The sequence below is a fragment of the Aplosporella prunicola genome, assembly GCF_010093885.1.
Source record: "Aplosporella prunicola CBS 121167 unplaced genomic scaffold K452scaffold_11, whole genome shotgun sequence".
Lineage (NCBI taxonomy): Eukaryota > Fungi > Ascomycota > Dothideomycetes > Botryosphaeriales > Aplosporellaceae > Aplosporella > Aplosporella prunicola.
In genome coordinates, this window is record NW_022983539.1 from 95,649 (window position 1) to 113,588 (window position 17,940).

The 17,940-nt window shown below is 57.1% G+C and overlaps 10 protein-coding genes across 10 annotated transcripts; 4 read left to right on the forward strand and 6 right to left on the reverse strand.

The window, feature by feature from the left end:
- Nucleotides 1–141: 141 nt before the first annotated feature.
- On the reverse strand, nucleotides 142–2,213 carry K452DRAFT_17057 (uncharacterized protein). Its single transcript, XM_033535788.1, has 2 exons — nucleotides 593–2,213; nucleotides 142–521 (listed from the first exon to the last, which is right to left on the reverse strand). The coding sequence occupies exons 1-2, from the start codon at nucleotides 2,054–2,056 to the stop codon at nucleotides 174–176; spliced, it is 1,812 nt and encodes a 603-aa protein (XP_033398028.1). The 5' UTR covers nucleotides 2,057–2,213; the 3' UTR covers nucleotides 142–173.
- K452DRAFT_17056 (uncharacterized protein) lies at nucleotides 2,214–2,814 on the reverse strand. The gene has a single exon (XM_033535786.1). It carries the CDS (start codon nucleotides 2,713–2,715, stop codon nucleotides 2,371–2,373), a length of 345 nt encoding a protein of 114 aa, XP_033398029.1. The 5' UTR covers nucleotides 2,716–2,814; the 3' UTR covers nucleotides 2,214–2,370.
- Nucleotides 2,815–3,215: 401 nt separating this feature from the next.
- Nucleotides 3,216–4,397, forward strand: K452DRAFT_286743 (uncharacterized protein; the record flags this gene model as incomplete). Its single annotated transcript, XM_033540354.1, has 1 exon — nucleotides 3,216–4,397. The coding sequence occupies exon 1, from the start codon at nucleotides 3,461–3,463 to the stop codon at nucleotides 4,394–4,396; it is 936 nt and encodes a 311-aa protein (XP_033398030.1). The 5' UTR covers nucleotides 3,216–3,460.
- A 677-nt stretch (nucleotides 4,398–5,074) lies between these two features.
- On the reverse strand, nucleotides 5,075–5,929 carry K452DRAFT_297633 (uncharacterized protein; the record flags this gene model as incomplete). The annotated part of the gene is made up of 4 exons (XM_033542043.1): nucleotides 5,075–5,371; nucleotides 5,636–5,710; nucleotides 5,788–5,826; nucleotides 5,921–5,929. 4 exons carry the CDS (start codon nucleotides 5,927–5,929, stop codon nucleotides 5,075–5,077), a joined length of 420 nt encoding a protein of 139 aa, XP_033398031.1.
- Nucleotides 5,930–6,351: 422 nt separating this feature from the next.
- K452DRAFT_269896 (uncharacterized protein) lies at nucleotides 6,352–7,031 on the forward strand. Its single transcript, XM_033538964.1, has 2 exons — nucleotides 6,352–6,440; nucleotides 6,503–7,031. Exons 1-2 carry the CDS (start codon nucleotides 6,407–6,409, stop codon nucleotides 6,853–6,855), a joined length of 387 nt encoding a protein of 128 aa, XP_033398032.1. The 5' UTR covers nucleotides 6,352–6,406; the 3' UTR covers nucleotides 6,856–7,031.
- A 558-nt stretch (nucleotides 7,032–7,589) lies between these two features.
- K452DRAFT_226667 (uncharacterized protein) lies at nucleotides 7,590–8,821 on the reverse strand (the record flags this gene model as incomplete). Its single annotated transcript, XM_033536845.1, has 2 exons — nucleotides 7,590–8,159; nucleotides 8,222–8,821. Coding segments are annotated over 2 exons (1,170 nt in total), but the record flags the coding sequence as incomplete, so codon positions are not given.
- A 506-nt stretch (nucleotides 8,822–9,327) lies between these two features.
- K452DRAFT_358146 (uncharacterized protein) lies at nucleotides 9,328–10,587 on the forward strand (the record flags this gene model as incomplete). Its single annotated transcript, XM_033546172.1, has 2 exons — nucleotides 9,328–9,816; nucleotides 9,900–10,587. Exons 1-2 carry the CDS (start codon nucleotides 9,611–9,613, stop codon nucleotides 10,585–10,587), a joined length of 894 nt encoding a protein of 297 aa, XP_033398034.1. The 5' UTR covers nucleotides 9,328–9,610.
- A 784-nt stretch (nucleotides 10,588–11,371) lies between these two features.
- K452DRAFT_308019 (uncharacterized protein) lies at nucleotides 11,372–12,058 on the reverse strand (the record flags this gene model as incomplete). The annotated part of the gene is made up of 2 exons (XM_033543121.1): nucleotides 11,372–11,909; nucleotides 12,045–12,058. The coding sequence occupies 2 exons, from the start codon at nucleotides 12,056–12,058 to the stop codon at nucleotides 11,372–11,374; spliced, it is 552 nt and encodes a 183-aa protein (XP_033398035.1).
- Nucleotides 12,059–13,136: 1,078 nt separating this feature from the next.
- K452DRAFT_286750 (uncharacterized protein) lies at nucleotides 13,137–14,060 on the reverse strand. Its single transcript, XM_033540355.1, has one exon. The coding sequence runs from the start codon at nucleotides 13,836–13,838 to the stop codon at nucleotides 13,584–13,586; it is 255 nt and encodes an 84-aa protein (XP_033398036.1). The 5' UTR covers nucleotides 13,839–14,060; the 3' UTR covers nucleotides 13,137–13,583.
- Nucleotides 14,061–16,488: 2,428 nt separating this feature from the next.
- Nucleotides 16,489–17,583, forward strand: K452DRAFT_227001 (polysaccharide lyase family 1 protein; the record flags this gene model as incomplete). The annotated part of the gene is made up of 1 exon (XM_033536873.1): nucleotides 16,489–17,583. One exon carries the CDS (start codon nucleotides 16,489–16,491, stop codon nucleotides 17,581–17,583), a length of 1,095 nt encoding a protein of 364 aa, XP_033398037.1.
- Between the last annotated feature and the right edge of the window lie 357 nt (nucleotides 17,584–17,940).

A 17,940-nucleotide genomic window follows, 5' to 3' on the forward strand; every position in this document is an offset into this window, starting at 1 on the left:
CGTTCTGGCTTCGGCGAAACTTTCGCCGGTACTTTCGCCGAAATGGTTATCTTTCCTACCAACGACCGGGGGCAAAGCACCCTCAACAAACAACACGCAGACGCCCTTAGGGATATGTATGTACAGCAACCACGGCACCGGCACCAAACGCCGCACCCCTCACGGACTTCACGCTACGACAGCCCGCCGACCGCCTCCAACAGCTTCGCGAAATCCGGGGTGCCGAAGCCCGTCACCGGGTCCCAGCCCTCAGTCGCGTTCCACGCGGCGCCAGGAATGATGCCGCTGTCCTCGTACTCCTCACCGGTCTGGCCATTGACGCCATTGCAGCCCTCGGACGCGCCGGCCGTGACATCCGTCATGAACTTGTATCCCTCGGCGTAGAGCCAGGGGTTCAGGAAGCCGAGGGGGGCTTTGTTGGCGCGGAGGCGCGCGTCGTTGAGCAGGGCGACGATGCCCGCGAAGACGGGCGCCGCGGCAGAGGTGCCGCCTGTGAGCTCGATTTTCTCGTTGTTGACGATCTGCGGGGGAGGGGTGTTAGTTGGGCTGCTTGTGTGCGCTGCGAATGTGTGCGAGGAGGGTAGCTACTTACCACGTAGTCCGGGGTCAAGCTCGTGGCGGCCACGTCCGGGAACGCGCGCCCCGACGCGTTGAAATACGGCTTGTAGTACGCGCGCGTCTCAGCGCTGACGTGCTTGTCCAGGTACGTCGTGACGGCCTCGTCCTGGTACGCGGGCCGCGGGAAATACGCCGAGAAGCCGCCCGTGCTGCCGGACCAGGCTTTCTCGGGGGAAACGCCCGTCGTGCCGCCCACGGCCGTGATGTACGGGCACGTGCCCGGGAACGTGGGCGTGAACTCGAGTGTCTTCTTGCCGTCGTTGCTCTGGCAGGGCCCGCCGATGCCCGTGTCGCCGCTGCTCTCCAGCACCGTGATGCCGCGCAGGCCCAGCTGCGCAATCATGTTGCACACGCGCCGCGCGTACGGCGCCGGCACCGTCTGCTCGTCGTCGCCGTACGAGTTGGTGATGACTTGGGGCAGCTCGGCGTTGGTCTTGTTCAGCAGGTGCTGGTAGAAGGGCATGTAGGGCTCGTTGCCGTTGTCCTCGGGCTCGTCGAGGTTGGGGATGAAGGGCGGGTTGCCGCCCGTGATGTACGCGGTGATGGGGAGGGGGTGCGAGACGCCGTTGATGGTCTGCACGTCCATGTTGGCCTCGCCGTGGTTCTCGCCGGGCTCCTGGTCGTTGACACCGCCGTTGATGAGCTCCACCGAGAAGTTCTGCCCCGGGATCTTGAACGCATCTTGGAAGAGCTCGAGGTCCCGGTAGCTGGCCGACTCGTTGAGGAAGTTGCCGAACCCGATCCGCGATCCCGAGGATGCATCCGCCGTGTAGTTGCCGATGTTGTAGAGCATCTTGAGGCATTCGGGCGTCGCGGTCGCGCACACGACGTCCAGGGTAGCGTTGCCGGCCATCTGCTCCAAGTTGGGGATCTTGTCCAATCCCTTCGCCGTGCCGTGGCCATTGATCGAGCCGTGGCCTCTGGTCTGGCCGAAGAAGGTGGTGGGCCAGATGAGGTCGATGTGGTCGTGGACCTCGTCCGGGACCGAGTATTTGGTGGTACGGAGCTTCCTTGTGCCGCCAAAGTCGTAGAACTTGAACGTCGTGTCCAGCAGCTTGTTCATGACGCCCACGTGAGTGGAAAACGTGACCCAGTGGCCGTCGCTGTGGATGTCCGTGACGCCTTCGGACTCCAGCCAGTCGCGCACGGCCTTGTCGGATTCCTCGGTGGGCTGGACCATGGTGTTGACTTCGTCGCGGTCGAGGTGCTTGCCGTAGTTGGGGTGCCCGGGCGTCGAGACCTCGTACAGGCGGGAGATCAGCTTGTCCTGGTTCTGCTGCTTGAGGCCGATTTGCAGCGTCATGCGATGGGTAACTTCCGGCAGGCTAGCCTCCAACCAGCCCGTCGGGAGGTTGCTGATGAGGTCCAGCACGCCCGCCAGCGCCGTCTGGCTCTGCCATGCCGCAACGGCGGCGAAGACGAGCGATTTGCGAACCATTTGTCGAGTGAAGTGCCGAAAGTCTGGAGCTCGCGGCTATAGGTCAGGATAGGTAGTTGGCCATGCCAGAGTATTTATACGAAGCCAAGGGAGATGGTCTCTGCACCCCACGACGGCAGCTGAAATAGGAAAAGGGTGCGTAACAGGTGCGTTCTGTCCAATGCTTATTTTTAGCGTAGTAATTTATGAGGGAGTTGGGATGGGTTGAGGCTGAATGGCAGCGGGCGAGGCTGATTTGGGTGATCTTTACTCCATCGTCGAGCGTAAAGTGGGGGTTACCAAGACGAAGCTTTGATCATTCGCTCAGCCGCCCCTTACGAACGGCCGGGCAAAGCTCCAGCGATCTGCTGTATCAGGCCTAGTTTGTGGCAGTAGAGAATCAAGGGACATTGCGAGCGACCGTTTGGTCTTTCCTCTGAGCGCTCTCCCGCCTGCCCGTTTGGGGGGGTCCCGCCCTGTCCGGCGTGGACAAAGCGGCCTTCATAACAGAATGGATGCGGAGGATGCACATATCCCCTGCAAGGATTGCCTAATTGTACACGCGTATGTAGTTCCCTACCACGTGCATGTCCCTGGCAAACAAACATGTAGATATAACCTGTACAGACAGTGACTGACGTTAGGAACATGGCTGCGCCAAGAGCGCCCCTACAGACCATTTCCCCCCGATCATTGGCTGCGTCGTTTTAGTACTAGATGGCGCGCAGTAAGATTAAGGGCGGTCGTATTTGCGGTCTCGCCACTGGCATTATGCTGTAGAGTCATATGCCAAGCCCCGCCAACGGTCGGCCATCGGGTCTGACGGTTCGTGGGATAATTACATTGGGTCCGGGGCTGGAGAGGACAACGGTCAACGGTCAACGACGCAGAGACTTGCGTGGAGTCGAGAGAGTGGTGCTGCGGTGCTGCGGTGCTGCGGTGCAAAGCGCAAGCTCTGAACCAGCGCCACCTACGCACGAGGAGGTTAGGTGGTTTCTCGGAGCCGCACTGGCAGCAAGCAGCATGGAGTGCATGGATGAGGGTGAGGAGAGAAGACGCAGGGACGTCAGCTCCTAGGTATAATCATCCCGCATCATCCGAAGCTTCCCCGCAGGCCTGCATGACCTCCTCCCACGTGCCCATGTCAAGAACCAACAACACCGTCCTCGTCGGTTTCTGAATCCGTCAACTAACCATGCTTGAGAACAAATAAGCTTACCTAGGTCCTTCTCCTTCGTACGCCACGACATGTCGCACGCAGACCTTGCAGACCATGCCATCTCCGGCGCAGCTCCAACTCAACTCAACCCCGCCTGACCCCTCTCCTCTAACCCCTCCTCAGCAACGATACCTGATACTCCTACCTAGATGACCTCGACCACAACCTCCACTCTCTCAAACCAAACAGACCTATCCACCACGACCATGGCAACACCACAACCACAACCACAACCACCCACACCAACGCAAACCCACATCCCCACAACCATCTACGGCACCCTGTCCATAACACACACGACCCCCCCTTCCCCCCCTTCAGAAAAACCCTCACCAGCCCTCCTCCTCCTCCACGGCAACAGCAGCAGCAGCCAAATCTTCACCCACTTCTTCACGCACCCCACAGCTCAACACCACCGCATCATGGCGCTCGACCTGCCCGGCCACGGAAGCAGCAGCGACGCGCCAGCCGGCACAGTCGAGAAGGCGTACACGCAGGCGGGCTACGCGGCCGCCGCGCTCGAGGTGCTCGCGCAGCTGGGCGTGGCCAGCGTGATAGTATTCGGGAACTCGTTGGGCGGGCATGTCGCTATTGAGATGGTCGCGCAGACCACCCAAACCCCACAACAACGCCCCCCACTCCGCATCCACGGCATCCTCCTCACCGGCACCCCGCCCGCCAACGGCCTCGCCCAAGTCCGGTCCGCCTTCCACGATAGAGACCCGCACGCCAAAGTCCCGCCCCAGCACATGCACCTCGCCTCGCAGGCCTCCTGGCCCGACACCGCGTACGCCACCTTCCCCTACGAAGCGTACGGCCCGCCCAACATGCCCTGGATGCTGTCCGCAGCACGGCGCACCGACCCACTTGCACGGTCGACCATGTACAGCGCGTTCGAAGCCGGCGCGGGAGCGGACCAAGTCGCTGTTATTGGCCGGACGGACGTGCTGGTGGGCGTCGTGAACGGCGCGCAAGAGCCGTTTGTGCGGCTCGAGTATCTGGACGGGTTGCGCTGGGGGCGGCTGTGGCAAGGCCGGTGTCTGAGGCTGGAGGGGCTGGGGCACGCGCCGTTTTGGGAGCGGCCGGGCTTGTGGGCGGGGGTGTGGGGGGAGTTTGTGTGGGATTGTTGTGCCGAGTTGTGAGGGACTGTTGGGGGGGGGGGGGGGGGGGGGGGGGGGGGGGGGGGGGGAGGGAGGGAGGGTATGTAGGTAGGTAGTTAGGTAGGTAAGGTAAGGTAATGTGTAGAAACGGCTTTCTCAATCTTTAATAAATAAAAATAAAAGAAAAAAGACAAGAAAAATCGAAGAAGACAAAAACGAAATGAAATGAAATGAAAATCTACGCCACACATAACTAAGGTATGGGTGGGCAAGATTGGCCAAGGCCGACAGACAGCAGCAACTACCTAAGCCATCCATGTCGCCCCGCGATGCTCCTCTCCCCCACACCCACACGCCTCAGGCAAGGCAGCCCTAATCCGGATGCTTTGTTTGTTTGCTTGTTTGCTTGTCCTCAGGAACGCCAGGCTCCGGCCGTATGCTCGCACTAGCTGTACTTAAATTTGTCCAACGTAACCGCCCCCCGCCCCTTCTCCCTCCCTCCTCCGCAGCAACAACAACCTCCTGTCTCGGGCAGCAGCAGCAGCAGCAGCAGTGACTGCATCCGCCTTCTTTGACCGCTCTCCTTTTCCTGCTGCAGCAGCAGTACCACACGCTCTGTCTCCCTTTTTCCCCGTCTCCCCCTCTCCCTATCTCGCCCTGCCAGTCAACTCACGCCCTCACGCCCTCACATCCTCGCAGCAGCAAGCAGCAAGCAGCAGCTTAGATAGCGATCCACATGACGCTGATGATGACATCGAGCCCCTTTTTCTCGCCGCCATCATACTTGAAGCTCCACATGCCGTCCTTCTCGTTGTTCCAGTACGCGCCGGCAGCGCTGTGCATGCCGCGCTTGCCGACCTTTGAAAGGGACGAGGCGGCGTCGTCGGCGCTCGAGTCGGCCGCCTTGCTGAACGTCGGCGCGTGCTGGATGATGGTGCTGTTGACGGCGTATTTGAAGGGGGGCTGGTTGTTGGGGCCGGTGCTGGTCTCGCTGATCAGGGCCTTGAGGATCGAGTTCTGCGAGGGGGAAACGGAGGAAGGTTTAGCGCGTGCGTTCTTCTTTATTTATTTAGGCTGGTATGCGGGTGGGTGCGGGAGCGAGGAGGAGGAGGAGGAGGAGGAGGAGGAGGAGGAGGAGCGGGTTGGGTTGGGCGTCGCCGTCCACCTTGCACCTCTACCTATCCCCCCTCACTCATTCACTCACTCGCTCCCGACCCGACCTCCCCGCGGTGAAGAGGTGCATAGGTTTGCTTGCAGGGCAGGGACAAGGGCTGCACGCACGATGATGGTGTTGTTCCACTCTTGGGTGCTCGTGTGGATGTAGCTCTCAGCGCTACCGACGGCCGACTCGCACGCCTACAGCACAGCGTCAAACGGTCAGCGGGCGTTGGGGCGCAGGGATGCAGGGGCGTCAAACAAACAAACAAACATACATCGGTAGCGATCTGCTTGAGGCGGGTCTCGGAAACGGGCTGCGCAGGCAAACAAACAATCAGCCTAGCTCTCTCACACACAATAGGGGCGGCAGCAGCGGCGGCGCGCGCAGGCGGGGGACCAAGGGCGTACGGGAGTCATGGTGCGGGCTTGAAGCGTCGGTCGGTCGTGGTTGTATGTAAAGGTGGGGTGCGTGGGTGGGTGAGCAAGTGAACTTGTGGGAGCGAAAGGCCGAGGCTGGAAGTCCGGAGTCGCGTGCTTTGGGGTTTTTCCGGGAGAGGCAAGAAGGGAGGGTTGCGATCCAACGGGGAAAGCCCTGCCCGTGCCCGCTGCCCGCGCGCGGCTGCCAGGCGGGGGGGATGGAACGGGGCGTGTGCGCTGCTGGGCAGTGGGCATGTCATCAAATCACGGCTCTTGACCAAGCCTCGTGCGTGCGTTCACCACCACCACCATCGGCCTCCACCACAACCAACCAAGCCTCAAAATATTCTTCTCGTTCTCGCTATACTTCTCTCTCCTGCTCACCTTTCACACGCACTGATTCAATCCCAATTGGCTACTGCCCACACACACACACACACACACACACACACACACACACACACACACACACACACAATGTCCAGCCAACCACTCCTCCAAACCGCGCCAGGTACTTACCCACCACCCACACGCACACAGCACAGCACTAACCGCACCCCCCACGCCCAACAGGCAAACGCATCGCGCTGCCCACGCGCGTCGAGCCGAAAGTCTTCTTCGCCAACGAGCGCACCTTCCTCTCCTGGCTCAACTTCACCGTGATCCTGGGCGGGCTGGCCGTCGGGCTGCTCAACTTCGGCGACAAAGTCGGCCAGATCAGCGCCGGCCTGTTCACGCTCGTCGCCATGGCCGCCATGCTCTACGCCCTGTTTACGTTCCATTGGCGTGCCAAGAGCATTCGCCAGCGCGGCCAGGGCGGCTTTGATGATCGCTTTGGCCCGACCGTGCTGGCCCTCGCGTTGTTGGCCGCTGTGGTGGTTAATTTTGCGCTGAGGATTACGGGCGCGGGTGCCGAGCGGAAGTAGTGTGCGGTGTGTGCGAGGGTGTGTATACGTGATATGGGAGTTTTTTTGGGAGTCATGGGTTGGTGGTGTAGCGCTGTTTTGCTTTACTTTGGTATGCTTTTGCTTTTGCTTTTGCTTATATAGGCTTGTTGGAAGGTTGTACAGAAGAAGAAGAAGAAAAAGTGCTATTCCCGTTCCTGACTGCTTGCTTGCGCGTGCGTCTTAACCTCACTTCACCCCGCTCATCTACCTCGATTTTATATACATACGCCCCAGTCGTCTCTTTCCTCTTCTCACACCACCCATCCACCCCTCCGTCACTCAACCACGTATGTATTTACAGTACAGTACATACACGGCATGCACAAGCAAACAAGCAAACATACAAACAACCGCACGCGGTACCTTACCACAGTGCACTCTGCCTTCGCATCGCATCGCAGCAGTCGCAGTCACAGTCACAAGGGGTACAAGTATTCCCTATATCTTACCTCTCTCTCCGCTGCTGCTCTACTAGGTATTAAGTGCATCGGCACTGGTTCGGCAGTGATGGGTGGATTGCTATGTTATAGTTATTGTTATGAGGGTTCTATGCACGCATGTCACTGCGAGCAAGCTCACTGGATACTGGATGAATACACAACACTGCACACACGGACTGCGCGCACTCAGCACACCAGCACACAGACAACGCCAACAGCACCATTTTGATTGCTTTGCTTCATCGTCTCGTCATCACCATCACCATCACCAATCTAATAATCGTCGCCCCTAGAAATAACCTCCTTGACATTGGGCCTCAGCAAAATCGTATGCTCATACTGGGCGGTATACGAGCCCTTGACATCGCAGAGCGGAGGATACGCCTCGACAATGCCAGCTTGGACGAGGTTGTTCAAGCCCAAGAGGTACTTGTCGTGGCCCAGGCGGTCCAAATAGCGACGGCAGAACGGCAGCGTGCCAAAGTTCTTCGTGATGCTGTTCAGCAGCGTCTTGGCCGACGACACGCGCAGCGCGACCTTGGGCGCGTCGACGCACTTCGCGTAGTGCGACGTCTCGAGGTCGTCGCGCACGTAGCCCTTGCCGGTGGAGCCGAAGGTTTCGATGGCGAATGTCTCGCCTTCTTCCATCTTCGTTTGGTCTGACCCTTTGACGATCGGTACCGACTTGCCGCCGTGGATCTCGTACTGGTTGATGTTGTGCCCGTTCAGGTTGCGGATGCACTTCACTTGGTGCGTTTGCCCGTCCAGCGTCACTTCATACGATTCCATGACTTCTTGGATCGCGGCGCCAATGTCGGACATGCGCACGTCGATGCCGGCTTCCTGTGGAGGGGTTAGCAGGGGTTTGGTGGTGGTGTAATTGCTGTTCCGCGTGGAGCACGTACCTTGATACCCGTGTTGGTGGCGTCCTTGACGGCCGCGAGCAGCGGGTCGTACTTGTGGTCGAAGGCGACGGTGAAGGCGCTGTCGACGATGCGGCCATTGACGTGGACGCCAAAATCGACCTTCATGACGTCCTCGTGCTGCAGGACGATCTTGTTGCCGGCATTAGGCGTGTAGTGGGCGGCGCAGTGGTTCAAGCTCAGGCCCGTGGGGAAGCCCATGCCGCCGCGGATGTTGTCGCCCTCCTCCAGGCCCTGGTGGCCCGTCAGATGGCGCACGCCGTCCTCGATGCCCTCTGCGATTTCCGTGAGCGTCATGCCCGGCTTGATGGTGCGCTGCGCCCACTGCCGCACCTGGCGGTGCACCTCGGCTCCCTGGCGGTACTCGTTCAGGAAGTCGTTGTTCATGCGGTCCAGGTGCCGCTTCTCCTCCGACGTCGTGCGGAACGTGTTTTCGTCGCGGTACTCCTCAATCTGGCCCTCCGGGTACGTCTTGGAGGGGAAGAGCTGCGAGACCGGCACCCGCGGCGGGTCGGATTGCGTCGACGCGTTCGCGCCCGCCTTCTTCTTCTTGCGCGGCTTTCTCTTCTTCTTCTTCTTGGCCGCTGCGAGGTCATGTCAGGAAATTGCGAGCTGCGAGGTGGAGAGGATGGAGGGGCAGCACGTACCGCCGGTAGCGGCGGCGGCCTCGCCGGGCTCGTCGCCGCTCTCGTCGCCCGACTCGTTGTTGTTGTTCTCTACATTGCCGTTGGAGGCGCCCTCGGGAAGGTTGCCCTTCTCTTCCTCGACTGGAGGGTTCGACGCGTCAGCGCGGGCGCGTGGAGCTGTGCCGAAGTGGGATCAACGTACGCTTGAGGTCCTTGATGGCCTCGGTGGCTTGGGCCGTCATGTTGGGGTGGCGTGGTTGAGGAAGTGGGGTGCGAGAGAATTGGGCGGATTTATGCGGCAGCGGCCGACTGCGTTCAGCATCGGCATAGGCGTTGGTGCGGCGTTCGCGGTATTTAGGTAGGGCTGACGGCGGCGGCGTGAGAAAGCGCGGTCTACTGCGGGGTAGACATTTTTGCGCAAAGTGATAGTAGCTACATTACTGCCCGCCATTGGGGAATTGAAAGAGTATCAACCTATTGAGACTGCGTGACTGCATCTGCTTCCTGCCCGAGTCCCGAATCCAACTCCGCAGCCCGCCGCACATTCGCTCAAGCCTCGGAGTGCCACAGATCAAACGAGATGATCAGATAAGATCAAAATTCGCGCAGAACCGCGATTACGCGATCAGATTAGATCCCCAATCTCCGCCGGACGTCATCATCGCCATCCATCGCCATCCATCACTCGCGCCGCTTCAATTCTCTCACCTACACCTACAACCCCATGTCCACCCAGACATGAAGCATGCCACGGCCCGCGCACCCCCTCCCAACACCACGGCGCCTCCGCCTCCCCACCACCAGCCAATGCCGTCCGCAGCAGCAGCAGCAGCAGCAGCAGCAACAACAATGGCGCACCTTCCACGCCTCGCGCCCCCGCAATGAGAGCCTACCCGACCACTACCAAGCCCTGGAGCTATCGCCCAGCGCCTCCCCCGCCGACATAAAACGGTACTTGGCCCTCAATCTCTAAAAGAAAAAAGAAAAAAGAAAAGAAAAAGAGAAAAACGCTAACACTCACCCCCCGAAAAAAGCCAATTCTACTCCCTCTCCAAAAAGCACCACCCCGACCGCAACCGCGGCGACCCCGCCGCCTCCTCCCGCTTCGTCCACATCAGCGAAGCCTACCACGTGCTGGGGTCTCCGGAAAAACGGCAGCGCTACGACCGGGACTACCAGCGCGTCCACAACATCCCCTCGCAAAGCGCACACACACACGGCCACCACAGCGCCGGGGGGGCAGCCGCCTACGCGGGCCCCGCAGGCGCGCGCCCCGCGTCCGGCCTCTCGCGCCGCCGCGCCCAGTTCCGCGGCCCGCCCCCCTCCTTCTACCGCAACGGGGCGTGGGGCGCCCACGCCGAGAAGCGCGGCGCCGCCGCCGCAGGCGCTGCGCACGCCGCGTACGAGGCTGCGGCCGCGGATGCCGCTGAGGCTTGGAATGCGGCTGCGGGGCCGGCGGGCACCGGGGGCGGGTTTGGGCCCGGCCAGGCGACGCGCGGCTGGGACGCCGGCGTGCCGCATTGGGATCGGCGCGGGCATGCGCGCACGCAGGAGAGCGTTGCCGCGAGCGTGGCGCGCAGTCGGTGGCGTAGGGGCGTGCAGCGCGAGGTGGTGGATCCGTTGGGCGGAGGGTGGAGCGGGCTTGTGAATTTTGTGGTTGTCAGTTCGGCGGTGGCGTTTGTAGCGGGGATTCCGGCGTACTTTTATAGTCGGACGCCTTGATTGGGCTGAGAGGGAGAGATAGGAGGGAAACGGGTTGGGTTTGCTGGTGGTGCACATGCTTGATGCATGCACGCACGTGTAGATCTGGCAGAGGCTCAGAGAGACTGTACAGATAAGGATGGCAGAGAGATTATATCCGGCGTTAGGGCGGGAGGCACACTGATAAATTGCTTGTTTGCTTTCACATAGCACCGCACAGATGGCACCTTGAGACCAAGTTTGCAGAAAAAATAGACCCTGTCATACCGAAAAAGAGCATGTTGCTTTTAGTTTGAAGCTAGTGGAGGAAAGAAACTCGATCCGCAGGTAGGCAGGTAGGCAAGTTTTGTAAGCCAATGCCCTGGTCCTCGGGAAAATGACCAACTTCTCCGCCCAGACTTTCCGCTGAAGCTCAAAGAAGAGAGAGTGAGAGCATGTGGGTGCTCCTAAATCCACTGCCGTACTGCCTTCAAAGAAAAAGAAAGAGAGCATGTACTCCGAAACTCACTGCTGTGTTGCCCTCCACAGAAGCCCAGGAAAATTAAAAGAGCTTGTGCTCCTAAGCCCACCACCATATTGCCTTCAATGAAATAGAAAATCACCTTTCCAAGCTCATTCAGACCGTAAATGAAAGAGGCATGGAGAGAAAGGCCCACACTCATTATCATCTGAATTTTTCGAAACCCAGGGCCTCGTAGAAACGGGCAGGTACCTCAATGCCATTGTTGTATGTCAGGTCGATCAACTCAATCATCCTCCACTTATAAAGCGTGTTCTCTTTTAGGTTGTCCCATAAATTCTTCTTTTACTCGTCGATCTGGTGATGGTCAAGTGTGTGCTTCTGGGCGAGTTGGCCACACTCTTGTTCCAGTCGACGGATACGCTCGGCATCCGTCTCCGTCCTGGCTCTCTTGTTTGCAGGCGCTTGCAGCTCGGGCTCCGACGCCGGCTTTGTTTCTGCTGCCTTTCGCTTGGTCGTCGGTTCTGGGTTGGAGTGCTCATTGGGGAGCGGATGCTGGCTGCGAGTGATGTGGGAAGGCCGGGACTTGTTGTCTTCCTTTTCGGGCACCTTTTCCTCCTCTTCTTCCTCTTCCTGGTCGTGGCCGAACTCTTTCTTGACGTCTTCGTGTGACATCTCCACGCACGCCTTTCCGGGCTTGGTGCTCTTCCTCCGAAGACGTGGCGTGTCTGGAGGTGAGGGAGCGGTGAGACCTGGGACGGCCGAGATGGCCTTCTCGATGTTGGAACTCTTGTTCCGGGAAAGGTAAACCGCGGGTCTGGGGAGGACGAACGGGCTTATATATATCGATGGGCGTTTGCTATGCACCTGGTCAGCGGGCGTTCTGCTTGCATGTATGTATGATGATGGGAAGGCAAGGTGAGAAGAGGTGGACGGCGTGGAGGCGAACGGCAGGTGTTTGATGGGCTGAGGCGGCGTGGGGAATGAGAGAGCGAAGAGTTCAGACTAGATCACTTACCGTCGGTCGGCCATGGTGTTGTGCTGTTGCTTGGTCTTTGGGTGGACTCGAAGTTTGCTTCTGGGTTTGAGGTGTTGAGTTGATGTGAGCGAGACTGCGTTGGGAGAGTTTTTGTTGTGTGTGTTGTCGGAGAGGAAGGCGTGAGGGAAGGCGCGACAGAGGAAGGCGCGACGGAGGAAGGCGCGACGGAGGGTGCGACGGCAGTACCTCCAGGGCAATGACCAATGTTCACTTCACTTCAGGCTTGGAGCCATCATCATACCTACCACATTAGCGGTGCTCAAAAAAGAACGACGAACCAAGAACGTCTGCTCATTTACCTCCTTACCGCTGGTCGTGTTTATTCTGTAGCTTCTATGGTCTATTGATCTCATTACTCGTGTAAGCTTGCCCGGATACAATTCACTTTCGGTCAAATCAGGAATTTCCTTGAGGGCTGAGGACTTTTTGTCAGGATGCTGAAGTTCGTTGATGGATGTCCAGTTCTTGCATGGTGCTTTCTTTTTGTCTTCTTTTCTCTTCACAACCATCTCCAGCTCTAGGTGCAGCGGATGGCCAAGCCGTTGATAGCTCTCAGCAAAGGAATAATGCGATGTTGATGTTTTGAACCAATACCCTCCGGCACTTACTCCAGCCTTCGGGAAGGAGCGGAAGAACGCCAACGAGAAATAAAAAGCACATTCCCATGACTAAAAGCAAGATGACCACTTGGGAGAAGAGTCCGGGCAAACTGAGAGGTAAATCCAGAAGAGAATCAATAGGCAGCTTCAGCAATATTTTTCAGTGATGAGCTGGAATATCATAGACAAATAGTAAAGAAAAATGACTAAAGTAAACAGCAGGTTAGTTAGTATTTACACAAAACTCGGGGTAGGAGATACGAACGTAGTTAACGATTCTAATACTCGCAAAAGCACCACTTCCATACCGTGTTCTATCCTAAAAGCTCCATCTCACCTCCAAGACAAGGATCACGAATGCCTAAACGCCACCAAGTACTTCGATATCCTATCACAACCCTTAATAAGGTGTTTATCGAATAAAGTTATATTTTCCACCGAGATATAAACCATCTCTACGTTCAATAATAGCAAAAAAAAAAAAAAAAAAAAAAAAAAAAAAAAAAAAAAAAAAAAAAAAAAAAAAAAAAAAAAAAAGCATAAAGATAAATAATAAACAAAAGCGAAAAACAAGCAGAAACCAACCGCGTTCCACCTCACTCTCCCAAACACCAACCCCTCCCCCTCCCCCAAACAAAAAAATTCTCCCACCGTTTCACCCTCTCTAGCATAAGCTATAACAGCGCGCGCTATAGCTAATATTGTACGGAGTAGCAGCAGTTAGCTACCACGCGCACCCTTTAATTAAACCCGTCTCTCCTGCCCCATGCAGCGGTTTGATCTGCGCCGTAAGCGAAAGGACCGACCACGCCCGGCGTCTTTGCGCCGGATACGGGCGGCGGTTGCAGTTGCCTGGCTTGGCCTGGCTTGGTGGCTGGTGCTCTGGGGGCGTGATGTGCGGTTGGGATGGCGGGGGGCTTTATGGCGATATAGGTAGGAGAGAAGGTGGTGGAGGGGTGCGTGGGTGCGGTGACGGTTTGGGGGCGTTGGCGTGGGATTGGGTTCGTGGGATGGATGTGCGGTTTTTGGACGTGGGTTTGAGGAGTTTGTCGTGGTTGTATGCAGGCTGTAGGTAGTTAGGGCTGTACGTGATTAAGGTGATGGTTGCTCGGCTTTGTCTTCCGGATAGGACTGCTCGGATCAACTCCTGGCGTAAAGCTTCGATTGCAAACATTCGTGGCTGCTTTGTTTTCTATCGCTTGATCTTTAAACTTGCGGAAACTGCAGGTCTGTCAAAGCGCCGACATTTTGAATTGAAGTTTCTTGCGATGTGTAGTTTCCTTCTTTCAGGCATTTTGTGGCGGATTTTTCAGCGAGCAACAAGTTTCACGATGTTTTTATTCTAATGTTGACGTCGAGCTGACGGACCATAGCCGACTTTTCCGATGTTGTCGGCTTCTTGTTCGCAGAGCTACAGATGCCCATGCGAGTCTAATGAGCGTTAGGCTCGCGAAGGTGGGTGGTTGGCTGAGAATGCAGTTGCCTTGGCGTTGTCCAAGTTAAATGAAGATGCAATATTGTTCTTTGGTCCCAAATGACTGATGTAAAGTCGAACTGATCTCCTGAGTGCACACAAATCGTACGGAAATCTGTCGATGGTCGAGAATCGAGATTTTTTGATTGGCTCTCGATTCAAGTTCTGAGCTGACTTCGAGTCGCGGACGTGTCAGCTAGAGAGGCAAACCCCAAAGACCGAGAATGTCTGGCTGGAGCGAATAGACGAGAGAACAAAACAGCGCATCAGAGGCACAAACTCTGGGACCTACGCCATCGTGGTCTCTGAGCTGGCTGTGGTGTTTTGAGCATCGTTCAACGGAAACTCGAGGGCATCGTTTCAACAACTTTCAACCCCTATTGACCATTCGGCCCATTCTTTGAGTGCTCATCTGTTTTGCCACCTGGAGATAGCCCTCCAACCGGATTTTCACTGGTCGGCTCTTGACGTAAGAGGGGAAAAGTCCTCGAGATCAAGTTCTTCAAGGTCGACGTGAGGTGTAGTCTATTGCGAGAAGCGTTTGGCCGTTTGCCACTTCCAAGGTGAACATCAGCAGAAAAACCTGTCGGACTCCTTTTTTTATGAGGCTGAGCTGAGAATCTGTCAACAACGACACCGCTGTCGTGATAATAATTTTTAATTGCCGACAGAAATCAATTTCGCGGTCAGGTCAGTTCAATCATTCTGTAGACAACTACTCGGCGTCTCTAAGAGACCGCCGCACGCCTCACGCCCACGAATGCCCAAAGCACTATACAGTGCCACCAGTGCGGTTGGGCAATAACAACTGCCAACACATGAAGGGATTCGGCGGTGTAATGGAGGAGCAGTTTGACGGCCAAGCACTTGTGCGCACTGGCCTCTCGCCCGAGCTTCGGTGAGGCTTCGAAAGTTCGAATCGAACGACAGTGGGTATAAGCCATTCACTGCGGGGTGCATTTCGGTTGAGCCGGTGGAACGGTCGTTGTGCGTTGGCGGAGTTGGGGCCCTGTGTGGATCTGGAGTGCTCGAAACCTCCTTTTCTTCAATTTGCCATGGTCGAGCGACCGAGTCTCTCAGAATAATGTCGCGCGGAAGGAAGTCGCCGTGCGAACATGTTGCCAGCAGCTTCAATTGGCGAGGTCTCAGGCATTGTGGGTACCGTACAATTAAGCTCTATAGCACGGAGTAGCTTAGCGGCGGTCTAGAGTAGGAGTAGAAATTGAGTTTACCGGCCGGAAGATACGGCCGAAGATACGGAGGCTGGGAGTATCAGGCGGTCAAGAGTCAAGATGTCGGGAAAAGGAGTGACAGAGTGGGCGGCTAGCGCTCGGGACTCGGTGCAAGGCTGAAGGAGTTGAACGTTTCACGTACAAGCGACAGGTGTGGCCAGATTCGCTTACTTCTCCACATCAGGTGGATCTCCGACTCCGGCCGGACATCAACAGCTCTGCGCAACTGACGCAAGTGGATCATCTAACCCCCTGGCAAACTTAGAATTAGGCTCAGGTCTCGACACGGAGGCATAGGGCTGACCTACCTACGTCGCCAGCGCGGGTGGCTCAAACCGCCAACGCCAAAGCCAACGCCATCACCGCATCATCGTCTTCCATCACGCACACGGCTCGGGGCCCGTTCCTGTTTCGGCTGCAAAACGTTGCTTTGCCGGTACGAAGCGGTAGTTGGGTTTCAACCCGGCTGCCCCGTTTCGAACCCCGGGTTACTATCACCACGACCCGTGCTATCTGAGCACGACTCAACCCCTGCGCGTATCCCACGGAACTTCACGGGTCGGCTGAGCCACAGGTTATCGGCAGTGGACGAGTCGACGGGCGGCTGTAGCAAGGTAGGAGGCCTGATTGACTCGGCCCTAAGCCGAAGGTGCTGGCCAGTGTGCTCATCTGCCTTATTGGTGGAAGCAGCCTGGAATCTTCGGTACTTTAGGCCAAACACGCTAAAAGGTTACAAGCGAGTGGTGCTGAACTTTAGAGACAATACAGGGGTCGCCAAGGCGGGTGCTGGCACCGGCGGGTAGAGACACAGGGCAACGTGCAGCAGTCACGGGCCTCTTAAACGTCCCTGCTAGTGGAATCCCGGAGATTGACCTGCAAACACAGACGGGCGGACCGTCCCCCGGAGCCTCATTCTCGTCCATGTCGGTTGAATCTCTTCTGATGGGCCGTCTACCGGGTGACTCGGCGCCAGCTGGGCAAAATGAATATATATACAGACCGTCTTGCCCATCAATGCCTTTTTCTCATCATCACATTCATTCTTTCTTCATTCACTCACTCATTCATTCTTTCTTGAGACACTCATCACCATGAGACTTGCATTCCTTCCCATTCTGATGGGCCTTGCCCACCAGGCCGTCGCCGCTGGCGTTGTCGGCTCCCCCGAGGGTTTCGCCAAGGGTGTTACTGGCGGTGGATCCGCCACTCCCGTCTACCCCAAGACCATTGCCGAGCTCACCAGCTACCTGACCGACAGCTCCGCTCGTGTCATCATGCTCGACCGCGAGTTCAACTACAAGGGCTCTGAGGGTACCACCACCACCACGGGCTGCCGTCCCGCCTCCAACAAGTGCCCCGGCAATGGTGGCCAGGACGCCATCAACCAGGCCTCCTGGTGCGACAACGGTAATGCCGGTACGGGCTCCACCTCGATCAGCGTCACCTACGACAAGGCTGCCCTGAGCCCCATCAACGTTGCCTCCAACAAGTCCATTGTCGGTGTTGGCTCCAAGGGTGTCATCCGTGGCAAGGGTCTCCGCATGGCCAACGGTGCCAAGAACGTCATCATCCAGAACATCCACATCACTGAGCTCAACCCCCAGTACATCTGGGGTGGTGATGCTATCACTGTTGCCGGCTCTGACCTGATCTGGGTTGACCACGTCAAGACCTCCCTCTGCGGTCGCCAGCACTTCGTTGCCGGCACCAACGCCTCCGGCCGTGTCACCATCTCCTACTCCGAGTTCGACGGCAACACCAGCTGGTCCGCCACCTGCGACAACCACCACTACTGGCTCATCTACCTGACCGGCTCCAACGACATGATCACCATGAAGGGCAACTACATCCACCACAGCTCCGGTCGTTCCCCCAAGGTCGGCGGCAACACCCTCCTCCACGCCGTCAACAACTACTTCTACGCCAACTCCGGCCACGCCTTCGACATTGGCTCCTCCAACTCCATGGCTCTCATTGAGGGTAACGTCTTCCAGAACGTCGTCACTCCCCTTCTCGAGAACAAGGGCCAGGTCTTCGCCTCCGGTGGCTCCGCCTGCCAGGCTTCCCTCGGCCGCTCCTGCGTTGTCAACTCCTTCGGCTCCTCCGGCTCCCTTGTCGGTACCGATACTGGCTTCCTCTCCAACTTCAAGGGCAAGAACATTGCCTCCGCTTCCGCTGCTGGCAAGAAGGCCGCCGGTGTCGGTCTCATCTAAATGGGCTAGGACTTTACGGTCTAAACACTTCACTTCGATAGTGAGGAAAATGGAAACGAGCTAGTCTCTTATTTACCTTCACTTGTACATACTTTACCACTACTACTTTAGGCGGGCTAGTCCCGCATCACGACTACAATGCATGATTGAAGTCTAAACTTCTCGGTGTTCCTGATCAGTGACAGTGACCATTTCGAAGCTAACAAAACACATTAAATTAGAAATCCCGTGTAAGTAAGAAACATTCAGGAACCAAAATTGCGGGGAAGGACCTAGTGTAATGATCGATCTAAAGGACAGATATTAAAGTAGCAACTTGCATTGTACCCTCATACTTATACAAGAAACTTATTTGAT

What these genes read in the sequence shown, in the direction of transcription:
- K452DRAFT_17057 (XM_033535788.1), bottom strand. Translation starts at nt 2,056, where the DNA reads ATGGTTCGCAAATCGCTCGTCTTCGCCGCCGTTGCGGCATGGCAGAGC. An exon ending in GCTTGACCCCGGACTACGTG is followed by an intron (nt 522 to 592) that starts GTAAGTAGCTAC and finishes CCTCCCCCGCAG; the next exon opens with ATCGTCAACAACGAGAAAAT.
- K452DRAFT_17056 (XM_033535786.1), bottom strand. Translation starts at nt 2,715, where the DNA reads ATGGTCTGTAGGGGCGCTCTTGGCGCAGCCATGTTCCTAACGTCAGTC.
- K452DRAFT_269896 (XM_033538964.1), top strand. Translation starts at nt 6,407, where the DNA reads ATGTCCAGCCAACCACTCCTCCAAACCGCGCCAG. An exon ending in ACTCCTCCAAACCGCGCCAG is followed by an intron (nt 6,441 to 6,502) that starts GTACTTACCCAC and finishes CACGCCCAACAG; the next exon opens with GCAAACGCATCGCGCTGCCC.
- K452DRAFT_286750 (XM_033540355.1), bottom strand. Translation starts at nt 13,838, where the DNA reads ATGTTTGCAATCGAAGCTTTACGCCAGGAGTTGATCCGAGCAGTCCTA.